This window comes from Sciurus vulgaris (assembly GCF_902686455.1).
Source record: "Sciurus vulgaris genome assembly, chromosome: X".
NCBI lineage: Eukaryota > Metazoa > Chordata > Mammalia > Rodentia > Sciuridae > Sciurus > Sciurus vulgaris.
The window spans coordinates 33,399,622-33,424,692 of record NC_136471.1 but is presented as its reverse complement, the minus strand read 5'-3'; the positions used below and the strand labels follow the sequence as shown (position 1 = coordinate 33,424,692).

General features: G+C 36.2%; 1 protein-coding gene across 1 annotated transcript in view; it reads left to right on the top strand.

Moving 5' to 3' along the window:
* Positions 1–20,989, top strand: part of IL13RA1 (interleukin 13 receptor subunit alpha 1) — a 62,073-nt gene extending 41,084 nt beyond the window's left edge. The window contains exon 11 of the mRNA XM_079123406.1: positions 18,445–20,989. Within this exon, the coding sequence (XP_078979532.1) occupies positions 18,445–18,537 (93 nt within the window). The 3' untranslated portion in view covers positions 18,538–20,989. The remainder of the gene's footprint in view (positions 1–18,444) is intronic.
* Positions 20,990–25,071: the final 4,082 nt, after the last annotated feature.

The window sequence follows — 25,071 nt, the reverse complement described above, 5'->3', positions numbered from 1 at the left end:
CAAATTTAGTTGAGTTACAGTCAGCTGGAGTGCTTATAAGAAATATAGATTCCTGGATCCTGTCTCCAGAAATTCTGATTTGGCAAGTCAGGGGTGAGCCCCAGGAATATGCATATCAAACAGGAGCCCACAGATGGTTCTGATCCTGGTAAGATGGTCTGTGGATTGCACTTCAAAAATCACAGTTATAGATATTTTCCTTAGAATCACCATGCTCTCTTTTTTCATTTCAATAGCTACTGTGATAGATGCTAGAAGTTGGAAATTGTGCAAGTACTATAACAACTCTAAGCAGTTATTGAAAGTCTGCTATGTGCCAGAGAATATAATACATGCTTTGCTTATATTATCTTTTTGAATCAACTACCCTATGGAGTATGTATTGTTAGTATCATTTTACAGATAAGGAAGTAGAACATCCATGAGGTTAAATAACTTAGCTGTGATTACACAGCTAGTTGGTTGTAAGGTAATATTGACCCAGGACTGTCCGATTACAGAGTTCTTTTGCTTTTTTGCTGATGCTGCATTGCCTGTTGTAAGGTATAACACTTCCCATCAAGGACCTTACAGTCTCCTAAGAGGTCTGTATGACAGGAGTAGAAAGTTAGGATAGGGGAATTCTAAGAAAAATATTTGGGCTTACATTATGAATAACTTGCAGTGGGAAAGTATTACAAATATCATTCTGACAACAGTCTGGAAGGAGTAGATTAGCAAGAGGAGGCACTAGCATGATAGCAAACTGAAAACCTAGGCCTAGATAAAATACAGTGACACAAATGCCCAGTATCTGTGCAAACATGTTTGAATTTACCAATATATAGGGCATTCCAATTAAAGCATTGATGAAACATCTATTTTCAGCTTAATATCTAGTTTTAACAAGTAGTGGGAAAGTGGTAGTTTTCATGCATTACTGGTGGGCCTATAAAATAATATGATCAGGGTGAATATCTCTTATCAGAAATGCTTGGGACCAGAAGTATTTCCAGATTTCAGATTTTGTAATATTTTCATAGACGTTACTGGTCGAGTACCCCCAGTCGAAAAATTTAAAATCCAAACTGCTCCAAAATTTAAAACTTTTCAAGCATCATGTGAGCACTCAAAAAGTTTCAGATTTCAGAGCATTTTAGATTTGGGATTTTTAGATTAGGGATGCTCAATCTATATATTCATATATATCTCTTTTGGAGGACAACTTGACAAACTGTAACAAGAGTCTTTGGTCCTGTAATTATGCTTTTAGGAATAGATGTTTTGTGGTGCTGGGGATCAAACCTTGGGTTTCAAACCTAGGGCATCATACATGCCACACAAATGCTCTACCAACTGAGCAATATCCCCGTCCCTAGGAATAGATTTTAAGGGGAAAAAATCAATCCATGGCATAAGGATGATCAATGCATCATTTTTTCTCTTTCTCTCTCTCTTTTCTTTTTTAAGTATTGTGAATTGAACCCAAGGTCTCACACATGCTGCACAAATGCTTTACCACTGAGCTACATCTCCAGCCCTTTTAAGTTTATTTTGAGCAGGGTTTTGTTAATTGCTGAGTCTGGCCTCAAACTTGTGATCCTTCTGCCAGAGGCATAAGTTGGGATTACAGTTGTGGCCACCAACCCTGGGGCATCATTTGTTTTCTAATATGAAAAATTAGAAACCAATGAGACATCAAAAATCTAGAATTAGTTTTATAATTTAGGTTTTCAATGCATTTAATGTCTTAACAAAACACAGAGTAAGAAAGACTATAATCCTGAGTATATTACAATCCTAATTTTATTAGACAAGGATTAATATATACATAGAACAAGGAATGAGTGGAAGGAAATGGGCCAGAATGAATGATTACCTCTAGGCAAAGGGATTGTGGGTAACTAATAGTATTTTGTTTACCTTTATGAAATTTCCAAATTGCCTATAATGAACATGTATTAGTTTTGTAATAAAAGAATCCCTGTATAAGTCATTAGTGAAGAGAAAGAATATTGTAGTCATTTAGTCTGAGAGATAATAGGGACTTGAACTTAGATGGTAGCAGAGGAGATTGATGTAAGAGACATTATTAAAGCAAACTCATTGTGACTTGGTGACTGTGTGGATGATAAAAGGTGCAGAGAATAAAAAATAATTTCAAGTTTTCAAGTCTGGGCAATAGAGTGAATGATGGTAACATTGACAGCAAAATCAGATCAATTATCTTTCTCAGAGATGAGAAAATTGCTTTTTTTCAATTTTCTGTCTCGAGGATAATATGTTGTTTTTGTCCCGACGAGTCAGATAATTCTGTAATTTAGTGAGGCAGATATACCAACAAGATGGACCACTAAAAGCATGAGATGTTTTTGTTCATGGTGGTTGTAGACCATTAAACAGAATCAGTTCTTTAAAACTAAAAGTATAATAAAAATCCAGACATGGGAAAGGGTAAAGGAACAGATATTTCTGTCTGCTTTTAAACAAATGAATAATCTGCTTTCTTCACATGGCAGCAATTCTCTCAAATTGTTGTGCACATACAGCACAAGGACTAACCTTTTATTTCTATAATCGTCAAGTAACAGAATAAACAAGATCCTAGAGGTCATCTAATGAAATAGATGTTTGCATGTTTTGTTATTTCCCTTTAATTACAAGTTTTCAAAACTTTAGGTTCTTATTCAGCTTCCTCACTTTAGGATTTTTTGGACCATAGAGAAGTTTCTCAAGAACTGTCATATAGAGATGTAATTATAGAACTTGGATTAGAACCAGGTAGCCTAAAGTTACCAATTTCTAATCCACAGAAATAATCCATGTTCTTTTAAAACATTCTTTACTTCTATACCACATTACCAGTGCTTCTTTTCTGTTTGTTTTTGGTACCAGAGATTTAACCCAGGGGTGCTTAACCACTGAGCAACATCCCCAACCCATTTTATTTTTATTTTGAGTCACAATCTCACTAAGTTACTTAGAGTCTTGCTTAGTTGCTGAGGCTGGCTTTGAACTTGTGATCCTCCTGCTTCAGCCTCCAGAGTTGTTGGGATTACAGGCATGTGACACTGAGTGTGGCTCAATAGTACTTCTTCAAAAAAAGTTATTTAGATGTAGCCACAAATTAAATCATCATTATAGTTTTTCTTAAGTTTTCTAGTGTTTTGATGATGTTTTTTCATCACTGTAGTAACGTTTTGGCCAACAGCATTTCTTCCTTTTGCTTTGCTGTTTGCCTTTTCCTTATGACTAATTGGGCTGCTAGCCATATTTGGGGTGGGGGAGGGGGACTGCAGAGGGAATTGCCTCTCCTCTGTATCTTCACTTCTTTCATCCACAAAAAAAAATGTTCTTCCCCTACTTCTTGGAAACCAATTATAATTTCAATACTGTGCCAATTTTACATTCCTGATGAGAAAGCAGCTTTTTAATTTCCAAATATTTTTTACTTCAGTATTTATCCTTTAAAACTAAGAATGCTTCCCTCCATAGCCAAAATAACAACACTGCAATTTAAAAATTATTAATTTCTTAATATCATCTAATACTCAGTTCATATTCGGATTTTTACACCTCTTTCAATTGTCTGGGGACAGATGTCATCCGGTTGTTCCACTACTAAGATTGACCACTGTATTTGAGGTGATGACTGCAGGTTCCATCTGCTATCTGCATTTCTCTCCCTCCCTTGCCACCTGGAGTATTCATGTGGTGTTATGCTAGCATCGTGTCACCCCTTTAGATAATGCTTTTTAAGTCAGTGAATATCCTTGCCTGAATCAGTAATTTCTTTAAGGGCTATAAAGTGATGATTTTCTCATTCTGTCATTTCAGTTACACTTACAAGCTGACACTTTCCTGTAAAGCACTGCTTTCAGTCATCAGCTGACTCTGGTTGGTCAGAAATTCAGTTTCTGCTAAAAAGGCAGAATGCAAGTTTAATTCTTTCCCTTATTTACAAATTTTTAAAGTGAGGAGTTGAATTAATAACCACTTTAAGTGGTACCAAATTAGACCCATGCACGCCATATTCAACTTGTTCTCTTTTGAGCTGCAGTACTCTTAACATGTAGGGATCTGTAATTTTTATTGAACAACTTTCTATTTTGACTGTTGATCTGAAGAAGACTGGGGCATGAAATAGGTTGATTCATATACAGAATACCAGTGATTTTGAGTGGTACTTTGGTACATAAAACCCACTTCACTTCTATAGACAATAAACTGTGAAAAATATCTTAACCAAATCTTGAAAATAATGTTAAATTCAAACATGATATCCTATTATACTGCTGAATTTATTTCTTTATAATATACAAACTCATATACTATTTTTCTAGACTTAGATGACTAACAACTAAATACCATAAACATTGATTTTTTTGACATATGATATTTTACCTATGTGGCCATTATTCTGTTGCTGATGACCTTATTTTTTTTTTTAAATGACTAGGTATGGTGGTGCATGTCTATAATCCTAACAACTTGGGAGGGTGAGGCAGGAGGATCACAGGTTCAAAGCCAGCCTTAGCAACTTAGCAAGGCCCTAAGCAACTTAGTGAGACCATGTCCACAATAAAATATAAAAAAGGCTGGGGATGTGGCTCAGTGGTTAAGTACCCCTGGGTTCAATTCCCATTACCAAACGAATAAATAAATAAATGACAGGATAAGGATTGAATTATGGACTGGTAATTTTATGGATGACTTTATTTTTTTTTCTACAAGTGATCTTCAAATTAGAATGGCATATAATGCATAAAATCAGATGCTAGGTTAGAGCCCTTATATGTATTCCTGTTCCCTCTCATAGACATATTCCATGCAATACTCAGGAAAAGTAATGATAAAGGGTAAAAGTGAGAGTAATCTAAGTTTTAGGAATGAAGAAAGGCAGTTGAGAAGATTAATGTATTCCTAGAGGCCATTCTGCTTCAGTGTTCACCTTATTAAAACAAACTACTTTTTTCTTGTCCAGCACACTCAAGCATTGGGTCTAATGATCAGAAACCAATGAAACTGTTATTTTCAGGGTATATTTTTAATTAAAATATTTTCTTCTAAAAGAATTATTTATTGTAGAAAATGAGAACTGCAGATAATCAAAAGAAAAATAAAATCACTCTTAATCCTGTCACCTAGACATAACTAACTAAATGCATGAATAGCACAAAGAGACAGAAATAGACCTACTGATAAATGGAATAATAGCAACAACAACAATAATAGTTCATACTTACTGAACCTTTACAATGTGTCATATACTTTTCTAAACATGTCCCTCATTAATCTCTTCCCATCCTGAGGTAGATATGTATTATCTTCATTATACAGCTGAAGAAAATGACATACCAGAATGATGTGTGTAACTGCTCAAGGTTACACTGCTAGTATCCAACAGAACTGGGATCCAAACTTGTTTAAGTGACCTCATATAGATCCCTCATTTAGTGTTACTTCTTTCATGAATACATATTTGATGCTCACTTCAGGTCTTTGTGCTAATATCTCTCCTGTCATTTTGGATATTTGAAGCTCTTAACATTTTCTCAGAAAGGTTTCATGGGACCAACATGTCCTGAATTATTTACACATTGATAGAGTTCACTGCATGTATATCTGAAAGTCATTTTGGCAAGATATAGTCACATGTCCTGCCTTTCATCTTAAATGTGTCATCCATTTTCTTCTGATGTAAAATGTTGAAGAAAACTGACAATACCATTTTCCTTTCTGTATGAAAACACTTGGCCTTTTTGCCTGGTTTTAGAGATTTTTTGTTCCTTCAAAATCCAATAATTTAACCAGAAGATATCTTAGTGTTGTTGATTATTCTGGGTTGACTTTCTGAGATACAGGTTGAGGACCTCTAATCTGAAAACAAAATCCAGAATGCTCCAACATCTGAAGTGTTTTGAGCCCTAACATGATTCCACAAGTACAAAATTCTACATCGTGAATCTTTGTTTTACTCACACAATTACTAAAAATGCCATATATTTTGCATATGAAGGGTAATTTTTACCATTCAAGTTCTGTGCATAAGTAACATAAATGAATTTTGTGTTTAGATTTGAGTCCCATCCCTAAGATATCTCATTATATGCATGCAGATTTGCAAAAACCTCCCGATTCAAAATACTTCTGAATCCAAGCATTTTTTCTTGAAATTTAAATTTAAAAAGATTATTTGTTCTTTTTGGGTATACATGACAGTAGAATGTGTTTTGACATATTACACATATGTGGAATATAACCTATTCTAATTAGGAGCCCATTCTTGTGGTTGTATATGATGTGGAGTTTCACTGGTTGTATTCATATATGAACATAGGAAAGTTCTGTCTGATTCATTCTACTGTCTTTCCTGCTTCAAGCAATTCAATAAAGGGTATTCAACCTATTCTGTTCCTTGTTCCCCTTGCCTGTATTTTATATTTCTCACATCCTCTTGAATAATTTTCAGACCTTTTTTATTTAAAAATATCCTACCTTTTGTTTTCTGTTTTTCTTTAGGTTTTGTCTAATTTTCTGTTGTGTTTGCCTCATTTTGTCTCTTGCTTATAATTATTTCTTTTTACTTCTAGTTCTTTTTTTGTATCAAAAAGTTTTTTTTTTATTGTAAACAAATGGGATACATGTTGTTTCTCTGTTTGTACATGGAGCCAAGGCACACCATTTGTGTAATCATAAATTTACATAGGGCAATGTTGTTTGATTCATTCTGTTATTTATTTTCTTCCCTCCCACCCTCCCACCACTCTTTTCCCTCTATACCGTCCTTCCTTCCTCCATTCTTGCCCCCCTCCCTAACCCTAACACTAACCCCTCCCACCCTCCATTATATGTCATCATCCGCTTATCAGCGAGATCATTCGTCCTTTAGTTTTTTGGATTGGCTTATCTCACTTAGCATGATATTCTCCAATTTCATCCATTTGCCTGCAAATGCCATAATTTTATCATTCTTTATGGCGGAGTAATATTCCATTGTATATATATGCCACAGTTTCTTTATCCGTTCATCAACTGAAGGACATCTAGGTTGGTTCCACAGTCTAGCTATTGTGAATTGAGCAGCTATGAACATTGATGCAACCCCACCAGCAATGTATGAGTGTACCTTTTTCCCCACATCCTCGCCAACACCTATTGTTGCTTATGTTCTTGATAATTGCCATTCTAATTGGGGTGAGATGAAATCTTAGGGTAGTTTTGATTTGCATTTCTCTTATTACTAGAGATGTTGAACATTTTTTCATATATCTGTTGATTGCTTGTACATCTTCTGTGAAGTGTCTGTTCATTTCCTTAGCCCATTTGTTGATTGGATTATTTGTATTCTTGGTGTAGAGTTTTTGAGTTCTTTATAGATTCTGGAAATTAGCGCTCTATCTGAAGTATGAGTGGCAAAGATATTCTCCACTCTGTAGGCTCTCTCTTCACATTACTGATAGTTTCCTTTGCTGAGAGAAAGCTTTTTAGTTTGAATCTATCCCAGTTGTTCATTCTTGCTTTTGTTTCTTGTGCTATGGGAGTCCTGTTAAGGAAGTCTGATCCTAAGCCAACAAGTTGAATATTTGGACCTACTTTTTCTTCTATAAGATGCAGGGTCTCTGGTCTGATTCCGAGGTCCTTGATCCATTTTGAGTTGAGTATTGTGCAGGGTGAGAGATAGGGGTTTAATTTCATTCTGTTGCATAAGGTTTTCCAGTTTTCCCAGCACCATTTGTTGAAGAGGCTATCTTTTCTCTATTGCATATTTTTGGCCCCTTTGTCTAGTATGAGAAAATTGTATTTATTTGGGTTTGTGTCCATGTCCTCTATTCTGTACCATTGATCTACCTGTCTATTTTGGTACCAGTAGCATGCCGTTTTTGTTACTATTGCTTTGTAGTAGAGTTGAAGATCTGGTATTGCGATACCCTGCTTTGCTCTTTCTACTGAAGATTGCTTTAGCTATTCTGGGTTTCTTATTCTTCCAGATGAATTTCATAATTGCTTGCTGTATTTCTGTAAGGTACATCATTGGGATTTTAATTGGAATTGCATTGAATCTGTATAGCACTTTTGGTAGTATGGCCATTTTGACAATATTAATTCTGCCTATCCAAGAACATGGGAGATCTTTCCATCTTCTAAGGTTTTCTTTAATTTCTTTCTTTAGTGTTCTGTAGTTCTCATTGTAGAGGTCTTTCACCTCTTTTGTGAGATTGATTTCCAAGTATTTTATTTTTTTCGAGGCTATTGTGAATGGGGTAGTTTTCCTAACTTCTATTTCTGAAGATTCATCACTTATGTATAAAAATGCATTGGAGTTATGAGTATTGATCTTGTAACCTGCTACTTTACCGAATTCACTTATGAGTTCTAAAAATTTTGTGGAATTTCCAGGTTGCTCTAAATATATAATCATGTCATCAGCAAACAGGGATAGTTTGAGTTCTTCTTTTCCAATTCGTATCCTTTTAATTTCTTTGGTTTGTCTAATTGCTCTGGCTAGAGTTTCAAGGACAATATTGAGTAGAAGTGGTGAAAGAGGGCATCCCTGCCTTGTTCCAGTTTTTAGGAGGAATGCTTTCAGTATTTCAACATTTAGAATGATACTGGCCGTGGGCTTAGCGTAGATGGCCTTTACAATGTTAAGGAATGTTCCCATTACCCCAGTTTTTTCTAGTGTTTTGAGCATGAAGGGGTGCTGTATTTTATCAAATGCTTTTTCTGCATCTATTGAAATAATCATGTGATTCTTGACTTTAAGTCTGTTGATATGGTGAGTTACATTTATTGATTTCCTGATGTTGAACCAGCCTTGTATCCCTGGGATGAAACCCACTTGAACATGGTGCACTATCTTTTTAATATGTTTTTGTATATGATTTGCTAAAATTTTGTTGAGAATTTTTGCGTCAATGTTCATTAAGGATATTGGTCTGAAATTTTCTTTCCTCGATGTGTCTCTGTCTGGTTTAGGTATCAGGGTGATATTGGCTTCATAGAATGAGTTTGGGAGGGTTCCCTCCTCTTCTATTTCATGGAATACTTTGAGGAGTATTGGAATAAGCTCTTCTTTAAAGGTTTTGTAGAACTCGGCTGAGAACCCATCTGGTTCCAGACTTTTCTTTGTTGGTAGGCTTTTGATGACCTCTTCTATTTCATTGCTTGAAATTGATTTATTTAAGTTGTGTATATCCTCCTTGTTCAGTTTAGATAATTCATATTCCTCTAGAAACTTGTTGATGTCTTTGAGGTTTTCTGTTTTGTTGGAATATAGATTTTCAAAATAGCTTCTAATTATGTTTTGTATTTCACTCTTGTCTGTTGTGATATTTCCTTGTTCATTCCAAATTTTAGTAATTTGAGTTTTCTCCCTCTTTCTCTTTGTTAGTGTGGCTAAGGATTTATCAATTTCGTTTATTTTTTCAAAGAACCAACTATTTATTTTGTTAATTTTTCTGATCATTTCTTTTGTTTCAATTTCGTTGATTTCGGCTCTGATTTTAACTATTTCCTGTCTTCTACTACTTTTGGTGTTAGTCTGCTCTTCTTTTTCTAGGGCTTTGAGCTGTAGTGTTAAGTCGTTTATTTGTTGATTTCTACTTCTTTTGTTGAATGCGCCCCATGAAATAAATCTTCCTTTAAGTACTGCTTTCATAGTGTCCCAGAGATTTTGATATGATGTGTCTTTGTTCTCGTTTACTTCTAAGAAATTTTTTTATTTCCCTCCTTATGTCTTCTGTTATCCCTTCATCATATAATAGTATATTATTTAATCTCCAGGTATTGGAGAAGTTTCTGTTTTTTATTCTGTCATTTATTTCTCATTTCAATCCATTATGATCTGATAGAATACAAGGTAGTATGTCTATCTTCTTGTATTTGCTAACAGTAGCTTTGTGGCATAAGATATGGTCTGTTTTAGAGACGGATCCATGTGCTGCTGAGAAGAAAGTGTATTCGTTCTTTGTTGGATGGTATATTCTATATATGTACGTTAAGTCTAAATGTTGATTGTGTTATTGAGATCTATGGTTTCTTTATTCAATTTTTGTTTGGAAGATCTATCCAGTGGTGAGAGAGGTGTGTTAAAATTGCCTAGTATTATTGTGTTATGGTCTATTTGATTTCTGGAATTGAGAAGGATTTGTTTGACGTACATGGATGAGCCAATGTTCGGGCATAGATATTTATGATTGTTATGTCTTGCTGATTTATGCTTCCCTTAAGCCGTATGTAATGTCCTTCTTTATCCCTTCTGACTAGTTTTGGCTTGAAGTCCACATTATCTGAAATGAGGCTGGATACTCCAGCTTTTTTGCTGTGTCCATGTGCATGGTATGTTTTTTCCCATCCTTTCACCTTTAGTCTATGGGTATCTCTTTCTATGAGATGAGTCTCTTGCAGGCAGCAAATTGTTGGATTTTTCTTTTTAATCCATTCTGCCAGTCTATGTCTTTTGATTGATGAGTTCAGGCCATTAACATTCAGGGTTATTATTGTGATATGATTTGTATTCCCAGTTATTTGACTCATTTTATTTTTTTTGACATGATTTGGTTTCTCCTTTATTTGGCTATTCCTTTAGGCTGGTCCCTCCCGTTGCTTATTTGCATCGTTGTTTTTCATCTCTTCCTCATGGAATATTTTGCTGAGAATGTTCTGTAATGCCAGCTTTCTTTTAGTAAATTCCTTTGGCTTTTTTTTTTATCATTGAAGGATCTTATTTCGTCCTTAAATCTGAAAGTAAGTTTTGCTGGGTATAAGATTCTTGGTTGGCATCCGTTTTCTTTCAGGGCTTGGTAAATGTTGTTCCAGGCCCTTCTAGCTTTTAGGGTCTGGATTGAAAAACCTGCTGATATTCTTATTGGTTTCCCCCTGAATGTAATTTGATTCTTTTTTCTCGTGGCCTTTAAAATTCTGTCTTTATTTTGTATGTTAGGTATTTTCATTATAATGTGCCTTGGTGTGGGTCTGTTGTAATTTTGTATATTTGCAGTCCTATAAGCCTCTTGTACTTGATTTTCCATTTCATTCTTCAGATTTGGGAAATTTTCTGATATTATTTCATTGAATAGATTGTTCATTCCTTTGGTTTGTTTCTCTGAGCCTTCCTCAATCCCAATATTTCTTAAATTTGGCCTTTTCATGATATCACATAATTCTTGTAGATTCTGTTCATGATTTCTTACCATCTTCTCTGTTTGTTCAACTTTGTTTTCAAGGTTAAATATTTTCTCTTCAATGTCTGAGGTTCTGTCTTCCAGGTGTTCTATCCTATTGGTTATGCTTTCTGTGGCGTTTTTAACTTGGTTTATTGTTTCCTTCATTTCAAGGATTTCTATTTGTTTTTTTTTTCAGTATCTCTCTTTATTGAAATGATCTCTTGCTTCCCGTATTTGCTCTTTTAACTGTTGATTGGTGCGATCATTTAATGCCTGCATTTGCTCTTTCATCTCCTCGTTTGCTTCCCTGATTGTTTTAATTATGTACATTCTGAACTCCCTTTCTGACATTTCTTCTGCTGTGCTTTCATTGGGTTTTATTGATAAAGTATCTAGGTTTGTTTGGGACATTTTCTTCCCTTGTTTTCTCATATTGGTCAGATGTCAGTGGGACTCTGAGATATTGCAGATTTCCTCTATTGGCTTATAGTGTCCCTGTAGATTTCCAGTATATCACCTCCCAGCCTTCAGTAGCCTGAAGTCTTGGAGGAACTTGATAATGCAGTGCTTCCAAAGAAAGCTGCCCCTAGCCTGCTACTGGTTCCAGGGCTTGGAGCTGGCTCTGTGCAGAAAGGCTCTCACTGGGCTGTCTGCTCCGAGAAGCTGACTGTGGAAGGAGCCTGCCGCCGGAGGGAGCAGAGCTGCCTGGCGAAGTCTCTGGCTGCCCTGCCCTGGTCCCAGAGGCTGCCTGCGGGCCAGAGCTCACCGCTGGCTCCAGGACCCAGAGCTGGCTCTGTGCAGAAAGGCCCCCACTGGGTGGCCTTCTCCGAGAAGCTGGCCATGGAAGGCGCCCACTGCCGGAGGGAGCAGGGCTGCCTGTGGAAGTCTCCAGCTTCCCTGCCCTGCTCTGAGAATCTGCCCCTGTCCAGGCCTGCCGCCTGGGCCGAGCTTCACCCGGTGGGGGAGACTCACCCCATGGCTCTATGTTAGTCCGAGTCTCTCAAAGCCTCTCCCTCTCGAATCCTGGTTCTGGAGCGACAGGAGATGCAGTCACTCTCTAGTCCGCCATTCCTGGATCTTACTTCTAGTTCTTTCCTGAGTTTTGTCATTGTTTTTTGGAACCAGGATTGAACACAGGGGCACTTGACCACTGAACCATGTCCTCAGCCCTTTTTCGTTCATTATATTTTGAGACAGCGCCTTACTAATTTGCTGACTTTGAACTTGGAATTCTCCTACTTCAGCCTCTTGAGCCACTGGGATTACAGGTGTGCACCACCACATCCAGGTTCTGAGTTGTTCTTATTCTGACATTTTATATATGATTCCATGTCATTTACATTGTTTTTCATATCATGTAATTTTTTTCTTAACAACTTTAGCTAGTTTTGAAGTGTTATATTGTAGTTTTCATTAATTTTTGTGGGTTATCTTTCTGTTATGTTTTAATTATATAAGGATATTATTCTTATGCTCATTTTTACATGAAATTAGTTTCTGAATTTTTGTATGGAGGCTCAATTTCAGTTAATTTTTTTCTAATTTCATGACTATAGAACTCTATATTTTATTGCTTTTGAGAATTGTTGTGGCAGTTACTTCTGAGATGGTGAATTACTTCTGAAATCTCCTTGCCCTGCAGTCTGACTCCTGTACATTTTTTTCTTTTTTTTTAACTTTTAATTATTTCTTCTCTTCTTCATCCATTTGCCCTTCCTCCCTCCCTAAGCCTGCTGCCTTTCTTGTCTCAATTACAATTATTCATTCTTTCTTTTTCATTTCTCTTATCTCAGTCCTCTCCAGTTTGGAGTCTATTCCCTCTATTTTCTCATCAGAGTGCAGCTTTGTCCTTCAAGGGAGCACTGGATGATTAGTTTTAAGAGTTCTTGGGGGCTCAGGCTGTTCCTAGTCTAGACTATGGGCTCCTTCCACTCAACCACTATTTGGAGGGGCAGATCCCTTCCTTCCATTCTTAGCTCTTATGCATAAATTAGTTCACTAATGTTTACGTAAATTACTTTAGAGTTCTCAGATCTCTCAGATGCCATGTTGATTCTCTTCTCTCTGTGTACTCTTCCATAGTTGATACCATTTGGTCTGGTTTGTCCCCACCCTCTCTTATTTGGAATACAAGTAGAAGTTATTTTCATGTAGTTTGGCTGTAGATTGTGTCAGTGAAGTCTGGTTTTGCTTTCATACTTGCCTTACTTATCTTTCCTATTTGTCTTTTTGTTTTTGTTTTTGTTACTGGAGATGAAGCCCAAAGGTGCTTAACCACTGAACCACATCCCTAACCCTTTTTATTTTTTAAATTTTTTCATTTTTAAATTTTGATTCATTGTACACAAATGGGATACAACTATCATTCCTCTGGTTGTACACGAAGTAGAGTCACACCATTTGTTTAATCATACATGTACATAGGGTAATGATGTTTGTCTCATTCTATTATTTTTCCTTCCCCCCACCCACTCCCCATCCCTCATTTTCCTCCATACAATCCATCCTTCTTCCATTCTTGCCTCCCTCCACCCCCTGATATGTATCACCAACCACTTATCAGAGGAATCATTCAGCCTTTGGTTTTTGGGGGTTGGCTTATCTCACCAAGCATGGTATTCTCAAACTCCATCCATTTACCTTCAAATGCCATAATTTTATTCTTCTTTATGGCTAAATAATATTCCATTGTGTGTGTGTGTGTGTGTGTGTGTGTGTGTATCACAGTTTCTTTTTTTTGTTTTTGTTTTTAGTTTTTTTTTTATTATTGTAAACAAATGGGATACATGTTGTTTCTCTGTACATGGAGTAAAGGCAAAACATTTGTGTAATCATAAATTCACATAGGGTAATGTTGTTTGATTCATTCTATTATTTTTTACCTCCCCCCCCTCCCACCCCTCTTTTCCCTCTATACAGTCCTTCCTTCCTCCATTCTTCCCCGCTCCCTAACCCTAACCCTAACCCTAACACTAACCCCTCCCACCCCCCATTATGTGTCATCATCTGCTTATCAGCGAAATCGTTCGACCTTCATTTTTTTGAGATTGGCTTATCTCACTTAGCATGATATTCTCCAATTTCATCCATTTGCCTGCAAATGCCATAATTTTATTATTCTTTATAGCTGAGTAATATTCCATTGTATATATATATATATATATATATATATATATATATATATATACATACCACAGTTTCTTTATCCATTCATTCATTGAAGGGCATCTAGGTTGGTTCCACAATCTGGCTATTGTGAATTGAGCAGCAATGAACATTGATGTGGCTGTATCTCTGTAGTATGCTGATTTTAAGTCCTTTGGGTATAGGCCAAGGAGTGGGATAGCTAGGTCAAATGGTGGTTCCATTCCAAGTTTTCTAAGGAATCTCTACACTGCTTTCCAGAGTGGCAGCACTAATTTGCAGCCCCACCAGCAATGTATGAGTGTACCTTTTTCCCCACATCCTTGCCAACACCTATTGTTGCTTGTATTCTTGATAATCGCCATTCTAATTGGGGTGAGATGGAATCTTACTGTAGTTTTGATTTGCATTTCTCCTATTACTAAAGATGTTGAACATATTTTCATATGTTTGTTGATTGCTTGTAGATCTTCTTCTGTGAAGTGTCTGTTCATTTCCTTAGCCCATTTATTGACTGGATTATTTGTATTCTTGGGGAAAAGTTTTTGAGTTCTCTGGAGATTACTGCTTTATGTGAAGTATGTGTGGCAAAGATTTTCTCCCACTCTGTAGACTCTCTTCACATTGTTGATTGTTTTCTTTGCTGAGAAAAAGCTTTTTAGTTTGAGTCTCTCCCAATGATCGATTCCTGATTTTATTTCTTGTGCAAAATTCAACTCAAAATGGATCAAGGACTTAGGAATTAGACCAGAGATCCTGCACCTAATAGAAGAAAAAGTAGGTCCAAATCTTCATCATGTTGGCTTAGGACCAGACTTCCTTTTTATTTTTTGAGATGAGGTCTTGTTTGGTTACTTACAGCCTTGCTGAGTTGCTGAGACTGGCTTCAAACTTGCAATCCTCCTGCCTCAGCCTCCTGAGCTGATGGGATTACAGGTGTGCACCACCATGCCAGCTCTGTTTTGTTTTTTTCATGGCCGCATTTGGAAAGATTCAAAAACTACTCTGCCACCACCACCTTCCCCCAAGAATTTCTCTGCAAACTACAGACCATGGGCCGAATCCTGTCACCTGCTACTTGTTTTTATATAGCTTTAGACCTAACATGGTTTCTGCAGTGTTTTTTTTGTCTTTTGTGTGTATGTATCATATTGGGGATCAAACCCATGGCCTCGCATGTACTAGGCAAAAGCACTTTACTAGTTAGCTACACTCTTAGCCCACAAGCCCTACTTTAAATTTTTTGGTATTGACAGATTATCATCCTGAGAGGTATGCAAGTTAAATATCCAGTAAGTATACCAGTTAGGTAAATTATGGTGCATTTATGCAAGGAAATATTTATTATACAGAAATAAAGAAAATGAGGTTGATTTATTTTACTGATATATACAAATATATAACATATGCTGTTAGATGAAACATTCAGGTTTCCAGTGTAGAGTAGAATTTCTTCATATTAAGGAAACAGAAGCATTAGAATATACAAAATTAAATTTTTTACAGGAAGCATAGCTTACAACTAAGATGTACTAATTTATATACCTACCAGTAGTATATCCAAATGATTGTTTGACCACACTCTTGCCAACATTGTGTTATCTGATTAAAAAAATTATTGTCAAGTTGATAGTGGAGAAAAAGCCATCTTATCTTAATATTACATAATAAGCTTTACATTTTTGCATAAGTTGTTTGCCTTGAATTAATTCTTTTGTGAATTTTTTTCTTGTCCTTTTCCCTGTGTGATATTTCTTTTCCTTAATGGTTTAAAAAATTCTTAATATATTAGATAGTAATCCTTTGGCTTATCATCCATTTGTGCCTCTTTATTTCATGTAGAGTGATTAATGATGTACAAAAGATTGTTTTGTTTTTCTTAGTAATCCCAATGACTCAGGAGGCTGAAGCAGGAGGATTTAAGTTGGAGGCCAGCCTTAGCAACTTAGCAACACTCAAAATTAAAAAATAAAAAGAGCTAGGAATGTAGCTCAGTGTTAAGAGTATCCATGGGTTCAATCCTCAATGCCAAAAAAAAAATATTTTTTTCCTGCAGTAAAATCTTCCTTTTCCCTGATGATGATGATGATGTTGATGTATAGAAAGCCCTTCCCACTTCAGATTTGTCTATTTGTTCCCCTATATATTTTTGTAGTACTTAATTGTTTTTGTGTTTTACTTTTAGTTCTCTAATTCATGAGGGATTTATTTGTGTGGTCTATGAGGTAGACTTTAACTTTGTTTTGCAAATGTTATGCCAGTTGTCTTAGTGCCATCTATTGAATAAGTCATTATTTCAAGGTTATATAATCTTCAGATTGTTTTTATGAGAAGTCTGCACATTTTAAATTTTTTAAACATCAGGTTTTTTGCTATGTAATTCACAAACAATAAAATTTACTCTTTTTAAGCGTTCAATTTGAAGAGTCTTAGCAAAACATATGGAATAGTTCCATCATCTCCCAAAAGTTTTCTTACACCTCTTTGCAGCTAACCCTCCTGACCCTAGACTCCTACAATGGTTGATCTGTTTTCTATCCCTAAAGTTCTGCCTTTTCCAGAATATCATATAAATAGAATCATATTATACATAGCTTTTTGAGTCTGGTGTCTTTCACTTAACATAATACATTTAAGAGATAGCAGCAGTGTTGTATATATCAATAGTTCATTCATTTTTATTGCTAAGCAGTATCCATGATATGGTCTACCATTGTTTGTTTAACTATTGACTTGTCCATGGACATCAGGGTTTTTTCATTTTGGAACCATTGTGTGGACATGTTTTCATGTCTTCTGGATGAATACCTAGGAGTAGGATTTCAGGGTCATGTGGTAAGTATATGTTTAGTTTTTAAGAAATTTTCAGCCTGTTTTCCATAGTGATTGGATGCTTTTACACTTCAACCAACAACATGTCAAAAATCCAGTTACTCTGTATCCTTATCAGCACTTGTATTTGTCAGTGTTTTAACTTTAGCCATTCTACCAAGTATGCAGGGTTAAATAGTTTATTGAGAATAATTTGGATATTTTAAGTAGTATTTCCCGACTCATCTCCCCATATATTCTCTAAGACTGTATACTCCTAAATTGTTTGGTCCATCTCTTATTGCCTAACCTGAGGCTGCCTAATAATCATAGTTGCTCATTTGTGGTTTTTTCTTGTTTCCATTTCTTCCCCGAAACATAAAAAGTATAGCATATCACAGTAGAAAAGGAGCTTAGATATAATTTGGTACAGGGGCTGGCAAGCTTTTTCTATAAAGTGCCAGATAGTAAATATTTGTGGTTTTGCAAGCCATTAAGCCTCTCAGTCTTTTTTAGAAATCAGCTCTACCAATACAACATGAAAGAAGTCACAGCCAATACAGAAAAAAATGGGCATTTTCCAAATAAAACCTTACTTACAAAAACAGGCAGCTAGCCAGATTGGCCTGGACCATAGTTTGCTCACCCCTGGTTTAGTCTTAACAACTGTATTTTATAGATAAGGGAACTGAGCTCAAATTTCCCCCTTTCCTCATATTAACAAATAAAGAGGCAAGGACCAGGATATTGGCTTTCACCATAAGAGACATGCTTGAATTGGGTTCAGGATGAGCTTACCTTTTGCATAATGCTCTGGTCCAGCAAATGATGTTAGGTGAAGCCATTAACCACAGAAGCTTTCTAAAGTTTTAACTGAGCTAACACTTTCCAGGCAGCTTGTCAGATTGCCATTCACTGAGATGTTAACTTTTTGAGCCTGTTATCTCTCTGGAGCAGTGGTCAAATTTGAGTTGTAAGAAAATAAAGTGATAAAGGTCCAAGTTAAACAGTTAAAGTAAGAGAAGCATTCCATCCTTTTATTCATCCTCAAAAGACTGTTTCCAATTTGGATAGGTCCACATTTCTTTGGCTCTCTCGATAGCCATCAAATATCATGTAACAGTCTCATGCTTTTTCCATCTTTAATGTTAGTTCTTGATTTTATTCACTAATTGTTTAAATAGATGAATATTCTTAGGTTGACAAACAAAAACAAAAACCAGGAAAACATTACACTCATGGTTCCATGCACGCAAACCTAAAAATAGGCATTGGCTATGACTACTCAGAGTAAGGACATTGTTTAGAAGTCATCCAATATGTATTTTTTCCTTGCTTGCAGCATTGGAAGAAGTATGACATCTATGAGAAGCAGTCCAAAGAAGAAACTGACTCTGTAGTGCTGATTGAAAACCTGAAGAAAGCTTCTCAGTGATGGCGATAATTTATTTTTACCTTCAATGTGACCTTGTGAAGATTCATCACATTCTCTCTTTGTTATCTGGGGACGTGCTAAATGGAAAGTGAAACTACTGGATCCTTTAAAAACAGGCAGCTCATAAGAGCCACAGGCCTTTTTGTGTGTCATGTACCGAAAAACTAAAAATAATGGGCCCTTTGGAAAAAAGAGTGGAGTCATTGAATTACAAAAGCAGACATTCTTTGCAAAGTCTTTATACTAGGGGACAAAGCAAAAAGTCATGATAGCAGTAGAATTAACCTTATCAGGAGTTGTGACGGCTTCCTGAGGATCTATGCTTGTCTTTTATTTTTTGTGTCAGATAAACCCAAGAAATTTTATTTGTGAGGGAACTCATTTTGGGTATAAGTGCTAATGTTGAACTTGACTCATAGAGAACATCTAACAAACAAAATCGATACAATCTGGTATCTATTTTTTGGAGATCCCATTGAGTAATGTTTATGACTATTAAAACTCCTAACAGTCTGGAATCATCATCTACTTCAACAGCATTTCCCTGTACTTTGAAAGCCCCAGAAATGGGTATTGGCCATGATGATGACAATGACAGAAAAAGCAGGTGCAGCTTCTTTACCAAGATCATTCATGCTTTTAAGGGCAGTAGAGGCAGAATGACTCATTGCGTATTAGAGTTTGAACCAAAAAGTCCCTTATGATGTATTTTTTTTCTTTACCTCCGCTACCCAAATCAAGTATTAACTATGCATCTGGCTTATACCAAGCCCCCAGCTGTAAGGGATGTACCCCCCAATGAGTTTACAGTCCAGTTGGGACTCCTCAGTTCTTGCCACTTTCTTGATCTCCCACCAGTCATTTCTGAGACGTTTCAACTCCCCAGCTCCAGGCCAATTTTCCCTTTTGCCTTCTCCCTCATTCCCTTCCTTGGAGCCTTTTGATGTTCATTGGAAATTTGGATACACATCTGCTCAGAACACCTAGAGGAGCAGGGAACAATTTGCATCTCAGGTACAGTGTGAGTAAACTGAGAAGTAATGAGTAATTCTTATATATTTTGTAACTTTTTATGCGAGTCTTCAGTTGTTTGAGGGTTTTCAGCACTTGATGTTTATGTATCTTCTAAACAGAGATGAGGTCGTATTTTCACTTAGAACTTAGCTGTTGGCTTGAGAAAAATGTAGTTTTATCTGTTTCTGTTTCTCTGTAAGATGGACCCTAGGATTTCTTTTCCCTCACAGAAATAATTAAGTAGCATTTGTATGCTGTATTGATAGCCAGCCATCCAAGTCTTCAATGTATATACTCATATATTAGGGTTCTGTTTTCCCCCATTTCCACAACATATGCATATGTACTCTTCCTTCTTCCTCCAAATTTGAAGAAGTTTGGTAAATGATAGATATTCCTCTCTTTTCTCTTAACACAGACTCAAATCATTGGTAGGAACTTAAGAACTTTATATCACAAGTTCTTCAAACATTTACCATGTCATATTAATAAGATTAAGCTTCTTGGAATTCCTGCTCTTACGGCAGGGGACATAAAAGACCCCTGCTGTCCACAGGTGTGGGCAAAAGTGACAACCTGCCTCCATGGTAATGGAGGAGAAGTGTGCCCGGGCACCTCTGAGGAAATTGGGGTGCATAGCACTGGTAGATGTAAAGGTGTTTCCTCCCTATGATTTCATTTTTTGAAATTCAGATTGAGGCTGGGACACTGGCATGGTAGATGATTCACTTTCTCCTACCATTCACTAGAAAGAATACTTGGTATTCCTGTGTACAAATGAGATTACTTCCTAGCTAGGTATTTATAATTCTGGGAATCAAAACACTTAAACACCCAAAGCCATCTTTACTGGTAGCCTATTTTGATGGCAAGGAGGAGGATGCTTTGAAATAACCAAGAAACTACTGGTGCTGACAGTCATACAGCCTGGGAGTGGGGAAATTGTATTTTGTTTCCATCCTTCTCAGTTAACAGTAAAATGGTTGAGGCAGGAGGCAGTAAATTATGGGAACACCTAGAGTTTTACAGTTGCTAAAAAGTGATCCCTAGGTCTTAGGAGCTCTTGGAGACATTGGTATGTCACCAGCAGGAAACTAGTAGGTTCATTTACTATTTTGTCTAACCTATATGGATTTTTTCCCTATATACCTAAGTACACTCACTGTAAGGATGGTCATTCTTATTCTTTCATTGAGATAAGTTTTCTTCTGCATCTGGGCACTAAAGGGATACATGAACCATTGTTAACATTTTGAGTAATATCTTCAACTAGAAGTCATTTTTGTTTAACTTCTTATAGGAAAATTTGAGTAAAATAAATATTGTCTTTTTGTATATTAACTAAATGTTTTCTTTTGGTTTTATTTTGGGGAAAGTGTTGTGAGTATTTGCTGGTGGAAAAAAATTGGAGATAAAAGAATAAACACTGTAAAAAATTCCAAGGAAGATATTTTATAATCATTTATTTTAAGCTTCCCTGCTGTTCTGCTGTGCCTGTTTTCTGCTATGAGGACATGCACATACTTAATTTAATATTAGTAGTCTTTGCACATAACACCTAAAAGGACTTACATATTTGATAAATTGTAGTTATGATAATTAATGGAAGTGACAAGTTAGTTCTTTCTAATGTTCAACTTAAATTAGATTGCAGTATGCTTACTATCTTGGTATCCATGGCATACACAACATATATGACTGTCATGGTGTATGTGATGGAACACTTCTAGTTAACATAACCAAATTAGCAGGTTATATTTGAGACTGAGAAAATCAGTTTTTAATAGCTGTCCTCTTAAGGGTTGGTGATACAGTTTTGTATTTTCCATGACTACAACATGATTTCAAAGAGAGTTTTTTCTCCCTTGTGTTAAATTTTAAGAGTATGTCTTGGGCTGGGGATATAGCTCAGTTGGCAGAGTGCTTGTCTGTCAAGCACAAGGCCAGGGGTTCAATCCCTAGCACCACAAAAAAAAAATGTCTCTAGCCAGAGCATGTTTGTTAATTACTCTGAATCTCTATAGAATCCAAATTCTAGGATAAGGGGGGGTGGTGCTGATCCTGGTAAGGTTATTTCTGTAACTGTCTAGAATTATCTAGGAAGATTCTGGAAATCTATTTCCAGGTAAGTATAGTTGTGTCTTAAATAAGAAGTCTCTAATTCTTAGTACTTCAACACTCAGTTTTATGATACAAAGCATTTAACTGGGAACACTTAAAGTCAAAAATCTGTATGGAATCTATGGAAAACTAATTCTTATAGCTACAAACATGTTTACCTTGTCTCAGAGGAGTCAGAATAACCTAAGCAAATTTGCTTTCCAGAGTAATTTACCATTTTGGCATTACCATAAACTCCTGCTCCTTTAAAAATGCTACTTTATGCTCACACAAATAGCACATTATGCTACGAGGATATTGTAGTTTTATCTGTCTATCCATCTATCTATCTGTTTGTCTCTTTTTGCAGTACTAGGGATTGAATCCAGGGATTGAATCCAGGTACATTCCCAGCCCTTTTAAAATTTTATTTTGAGACAGTCTCGCTAAGTTGCTGAGGCTCGCCTCACACTTGCAATCCTCCTGCCCTAGCCTCCTGAGTAGCAGGGATAACATGCCTCTGCCACCATGATGCCTGGCTGTATGTTAGTAGTTTTAGAAGAGAGCAAAGGGTGGGGAACTTGGAATGTAGCTCAATGATAGAGTATTTGCCTAGCATGAGTAAGGTCCTGAGTTCAGTCCCCAGCACTGAAAAAAAAAAAGCAAGGGAACAAAAACATTGATTTCAGAACTCTACTTTCTTCCAAACCCTAATGATTTGGCCAAGCATTGATTTTTTTTTTTTTGTAAATACTGTAAATCTTGGTACACTTTTACTTTAAGCAAGGGAGAAGTTGTACAGACATTTGGACATGGTAGATATTTTTGACATCCATCCCAAAGATGCTTTCTTCCTGAAGGTTCTTTAGCCTTTAAATGCCTTCCCCAATGATCACATTTTTAGTTTACCATTAGCAACAAGAAAATATTTCATTTCAGTTTTCAAAATGCACTATGTAGAATATTATATGCAAAGAGAAAATCAGTGGTTATCGTGGGGTTACCATGTGCCAAGTTACGTGTGTTATTTCAATTATTCCCAATGTCAGTGTCATGAAATAAATTGCATTATCTTCATTTATGGATTAAGAAACTGAGATATAAAATGATTGTGTTATGTTGCAAAATCACACAGTTTAACTGAGAAAATATTGAGAAACAAGTCAGCCTAACTTTAAAGCATGGTAGTGCATTCATTTGTCTCAATGCAGCAGCTACTCAAAAAAGAAACACCTTATATCACATTCTTGCCAAATGGTTTATCAACTGGAAGACTGAGAATTTAAATCATTTAATTGAAAGTGAGGTTTTTACAGTGTCTTAAGATTTGTTTGTGTCTTCATTCATCTATGTGCCAAGCAGGATGCTGGGTAATAGGAAAATAGAAGTAAGGTTTGACTTAGTATCAAGATGTATTATATTAGTCAAGTAGAGGCTATTTTGTATAGGAGAAAGAATTCTGGATTCAAATTTAGGAGTTCCAAAGGACAAAAGAGACACTTTCCATAAGAAGGAAAAAAATGGCCAATAGATATATAAAACAATATTTAACATCTCTAGCAATCAAGGAAATGGAAATAACATCTACAATGATATATCATCTCACTTCACTAAGAATGTCAATTATAAGGAATATAAACATAATAAATGCTTGGGTTGGGGTTGTGGCTCAGTGGTAGAGCACTTGCCTAACATATGTGAGGCACTGGTTCAATTCACAGCACCAAAATAAATAAAATAACTAAAGGTCTATCAACAACTAAAATATTTTTAAAAATAATAATGCTGGTGAAAATGTGGGAAAAGTAATCATACATTGTTGGATCTACAAATTAGTACAACTACTTTGGAAAGCAGTATGGAGGTTCCTTAAAAAACTAGGAATGGAACCACCATATGACCCAGCTATCCCACTTCTCAGCATATATCCAAAAGCACTAAAATTAGCATGCTAAAGTGACACAGCCACCTCAAATGTTTACAGCAGGTGTATCTCACAATAGCCAAGTTATGGAACCAGCCCAGGTGCCTATCAACAGATGAATGGATGAAGAAAATGGGGTATATATACATAATGGAATTTTACTCAGCTAAAAAGAAGACTGAAATTATGGCATTTGCTGGTAAATGAATGGAACTGGAGAACATCATGCTAAGTGAAATAAGCCAGAACCATAAAGTCAAGGGTTGAATGTTTTCTCTCATGCAGAAGCTATATCAAAATAAAGGGAAAAAATGCCAGGGCAAGCATCACATGAAAATAGAAGAGAGATCAGTGGAATAGAGGAAGGAGATTGAGGGGGAGGGAGAAGGGACAGAAAAAAGGAAGAATAATGGAAAGAATCTGACCAAACTATCCTATGTACATACATGAATATACCACAGTGAATTTCACCTTTATGTATATTTATAATGCACTAAATTAAAAAACTATAAATAAAGACCAGTAGAGGAAGGGGAACAGGCAGAGGGAGGAGGGAAGGGAAAGGGGAAGTATTGGAGATTGAATTGGGGGGCAAATTATATTTCATGCTTGCATAAGTATGTCAATATTAACCCCAATATTATGTATAACTATAGTGCGCTAATAAAAAGTGCTTAAGAAAACTTTTAAAACTAAGAGTTTCAAAGGCTCTTGGGCAGGTATCTTTATCTGGTTCTCTTTCCCTATTTGTAAAATGATGTCAGTTTTAGCCTTTTGTGATATCATCCACATCTCGTAACAGTGACCATAAATTGTGGGGCTCATTTGCAAGTGGGAACACTAGGCCTGTGACCAGGGATAGGTCCCTTTCCCTTTCTGGGTGTTCTTATCTGTAAAGTGAAGAGATTGGGCTATATTAGCTTGGTAAATTTTGATATACAAGAAGAAGAGTTACTTCCTACTCTTGCTACTGGAAGTAGCTAGCTATCAGCAGTAACCACAGAAGGTCCTTTAATACCACAGGAAGAAGAAAGGAATTGGAACATTGGATGAACCCTGTTGTCCACCCAAATCAGGATTTCCAAAAGGGCCCAGCCATGGTTCTGACTAACAAATATTTCTTAACATACTTGGAAGATCCTAGGAAATTTTGCCTACAAACACAAAAATGGACTATGCATAAGACAGATTGCTTGTTTAATAATTGCATTTGATGTCTTGCCTAAAATTGAGTCCATTATGGACAAATTTGGTAATTGAATTTGACTTTTTTATTTTTAATTGATCAAAATAATATATGCACATAATTTTCAAAAAGTATTATAGGTCTTGCTATATGTAGATCTTAAGTGTCTTGAAAAGGTACATGTGGTAAAGGCTTAGTCTCTCAGATGGCACTCTTAGGAGGTGATGGAAGCCTTTTAAGAGCAAGGCCTAGAAAGGGGTCTTTTGGTTATTGGGGGCATGCCCTCAAAAGGGAGATTAGAACTCCTGCC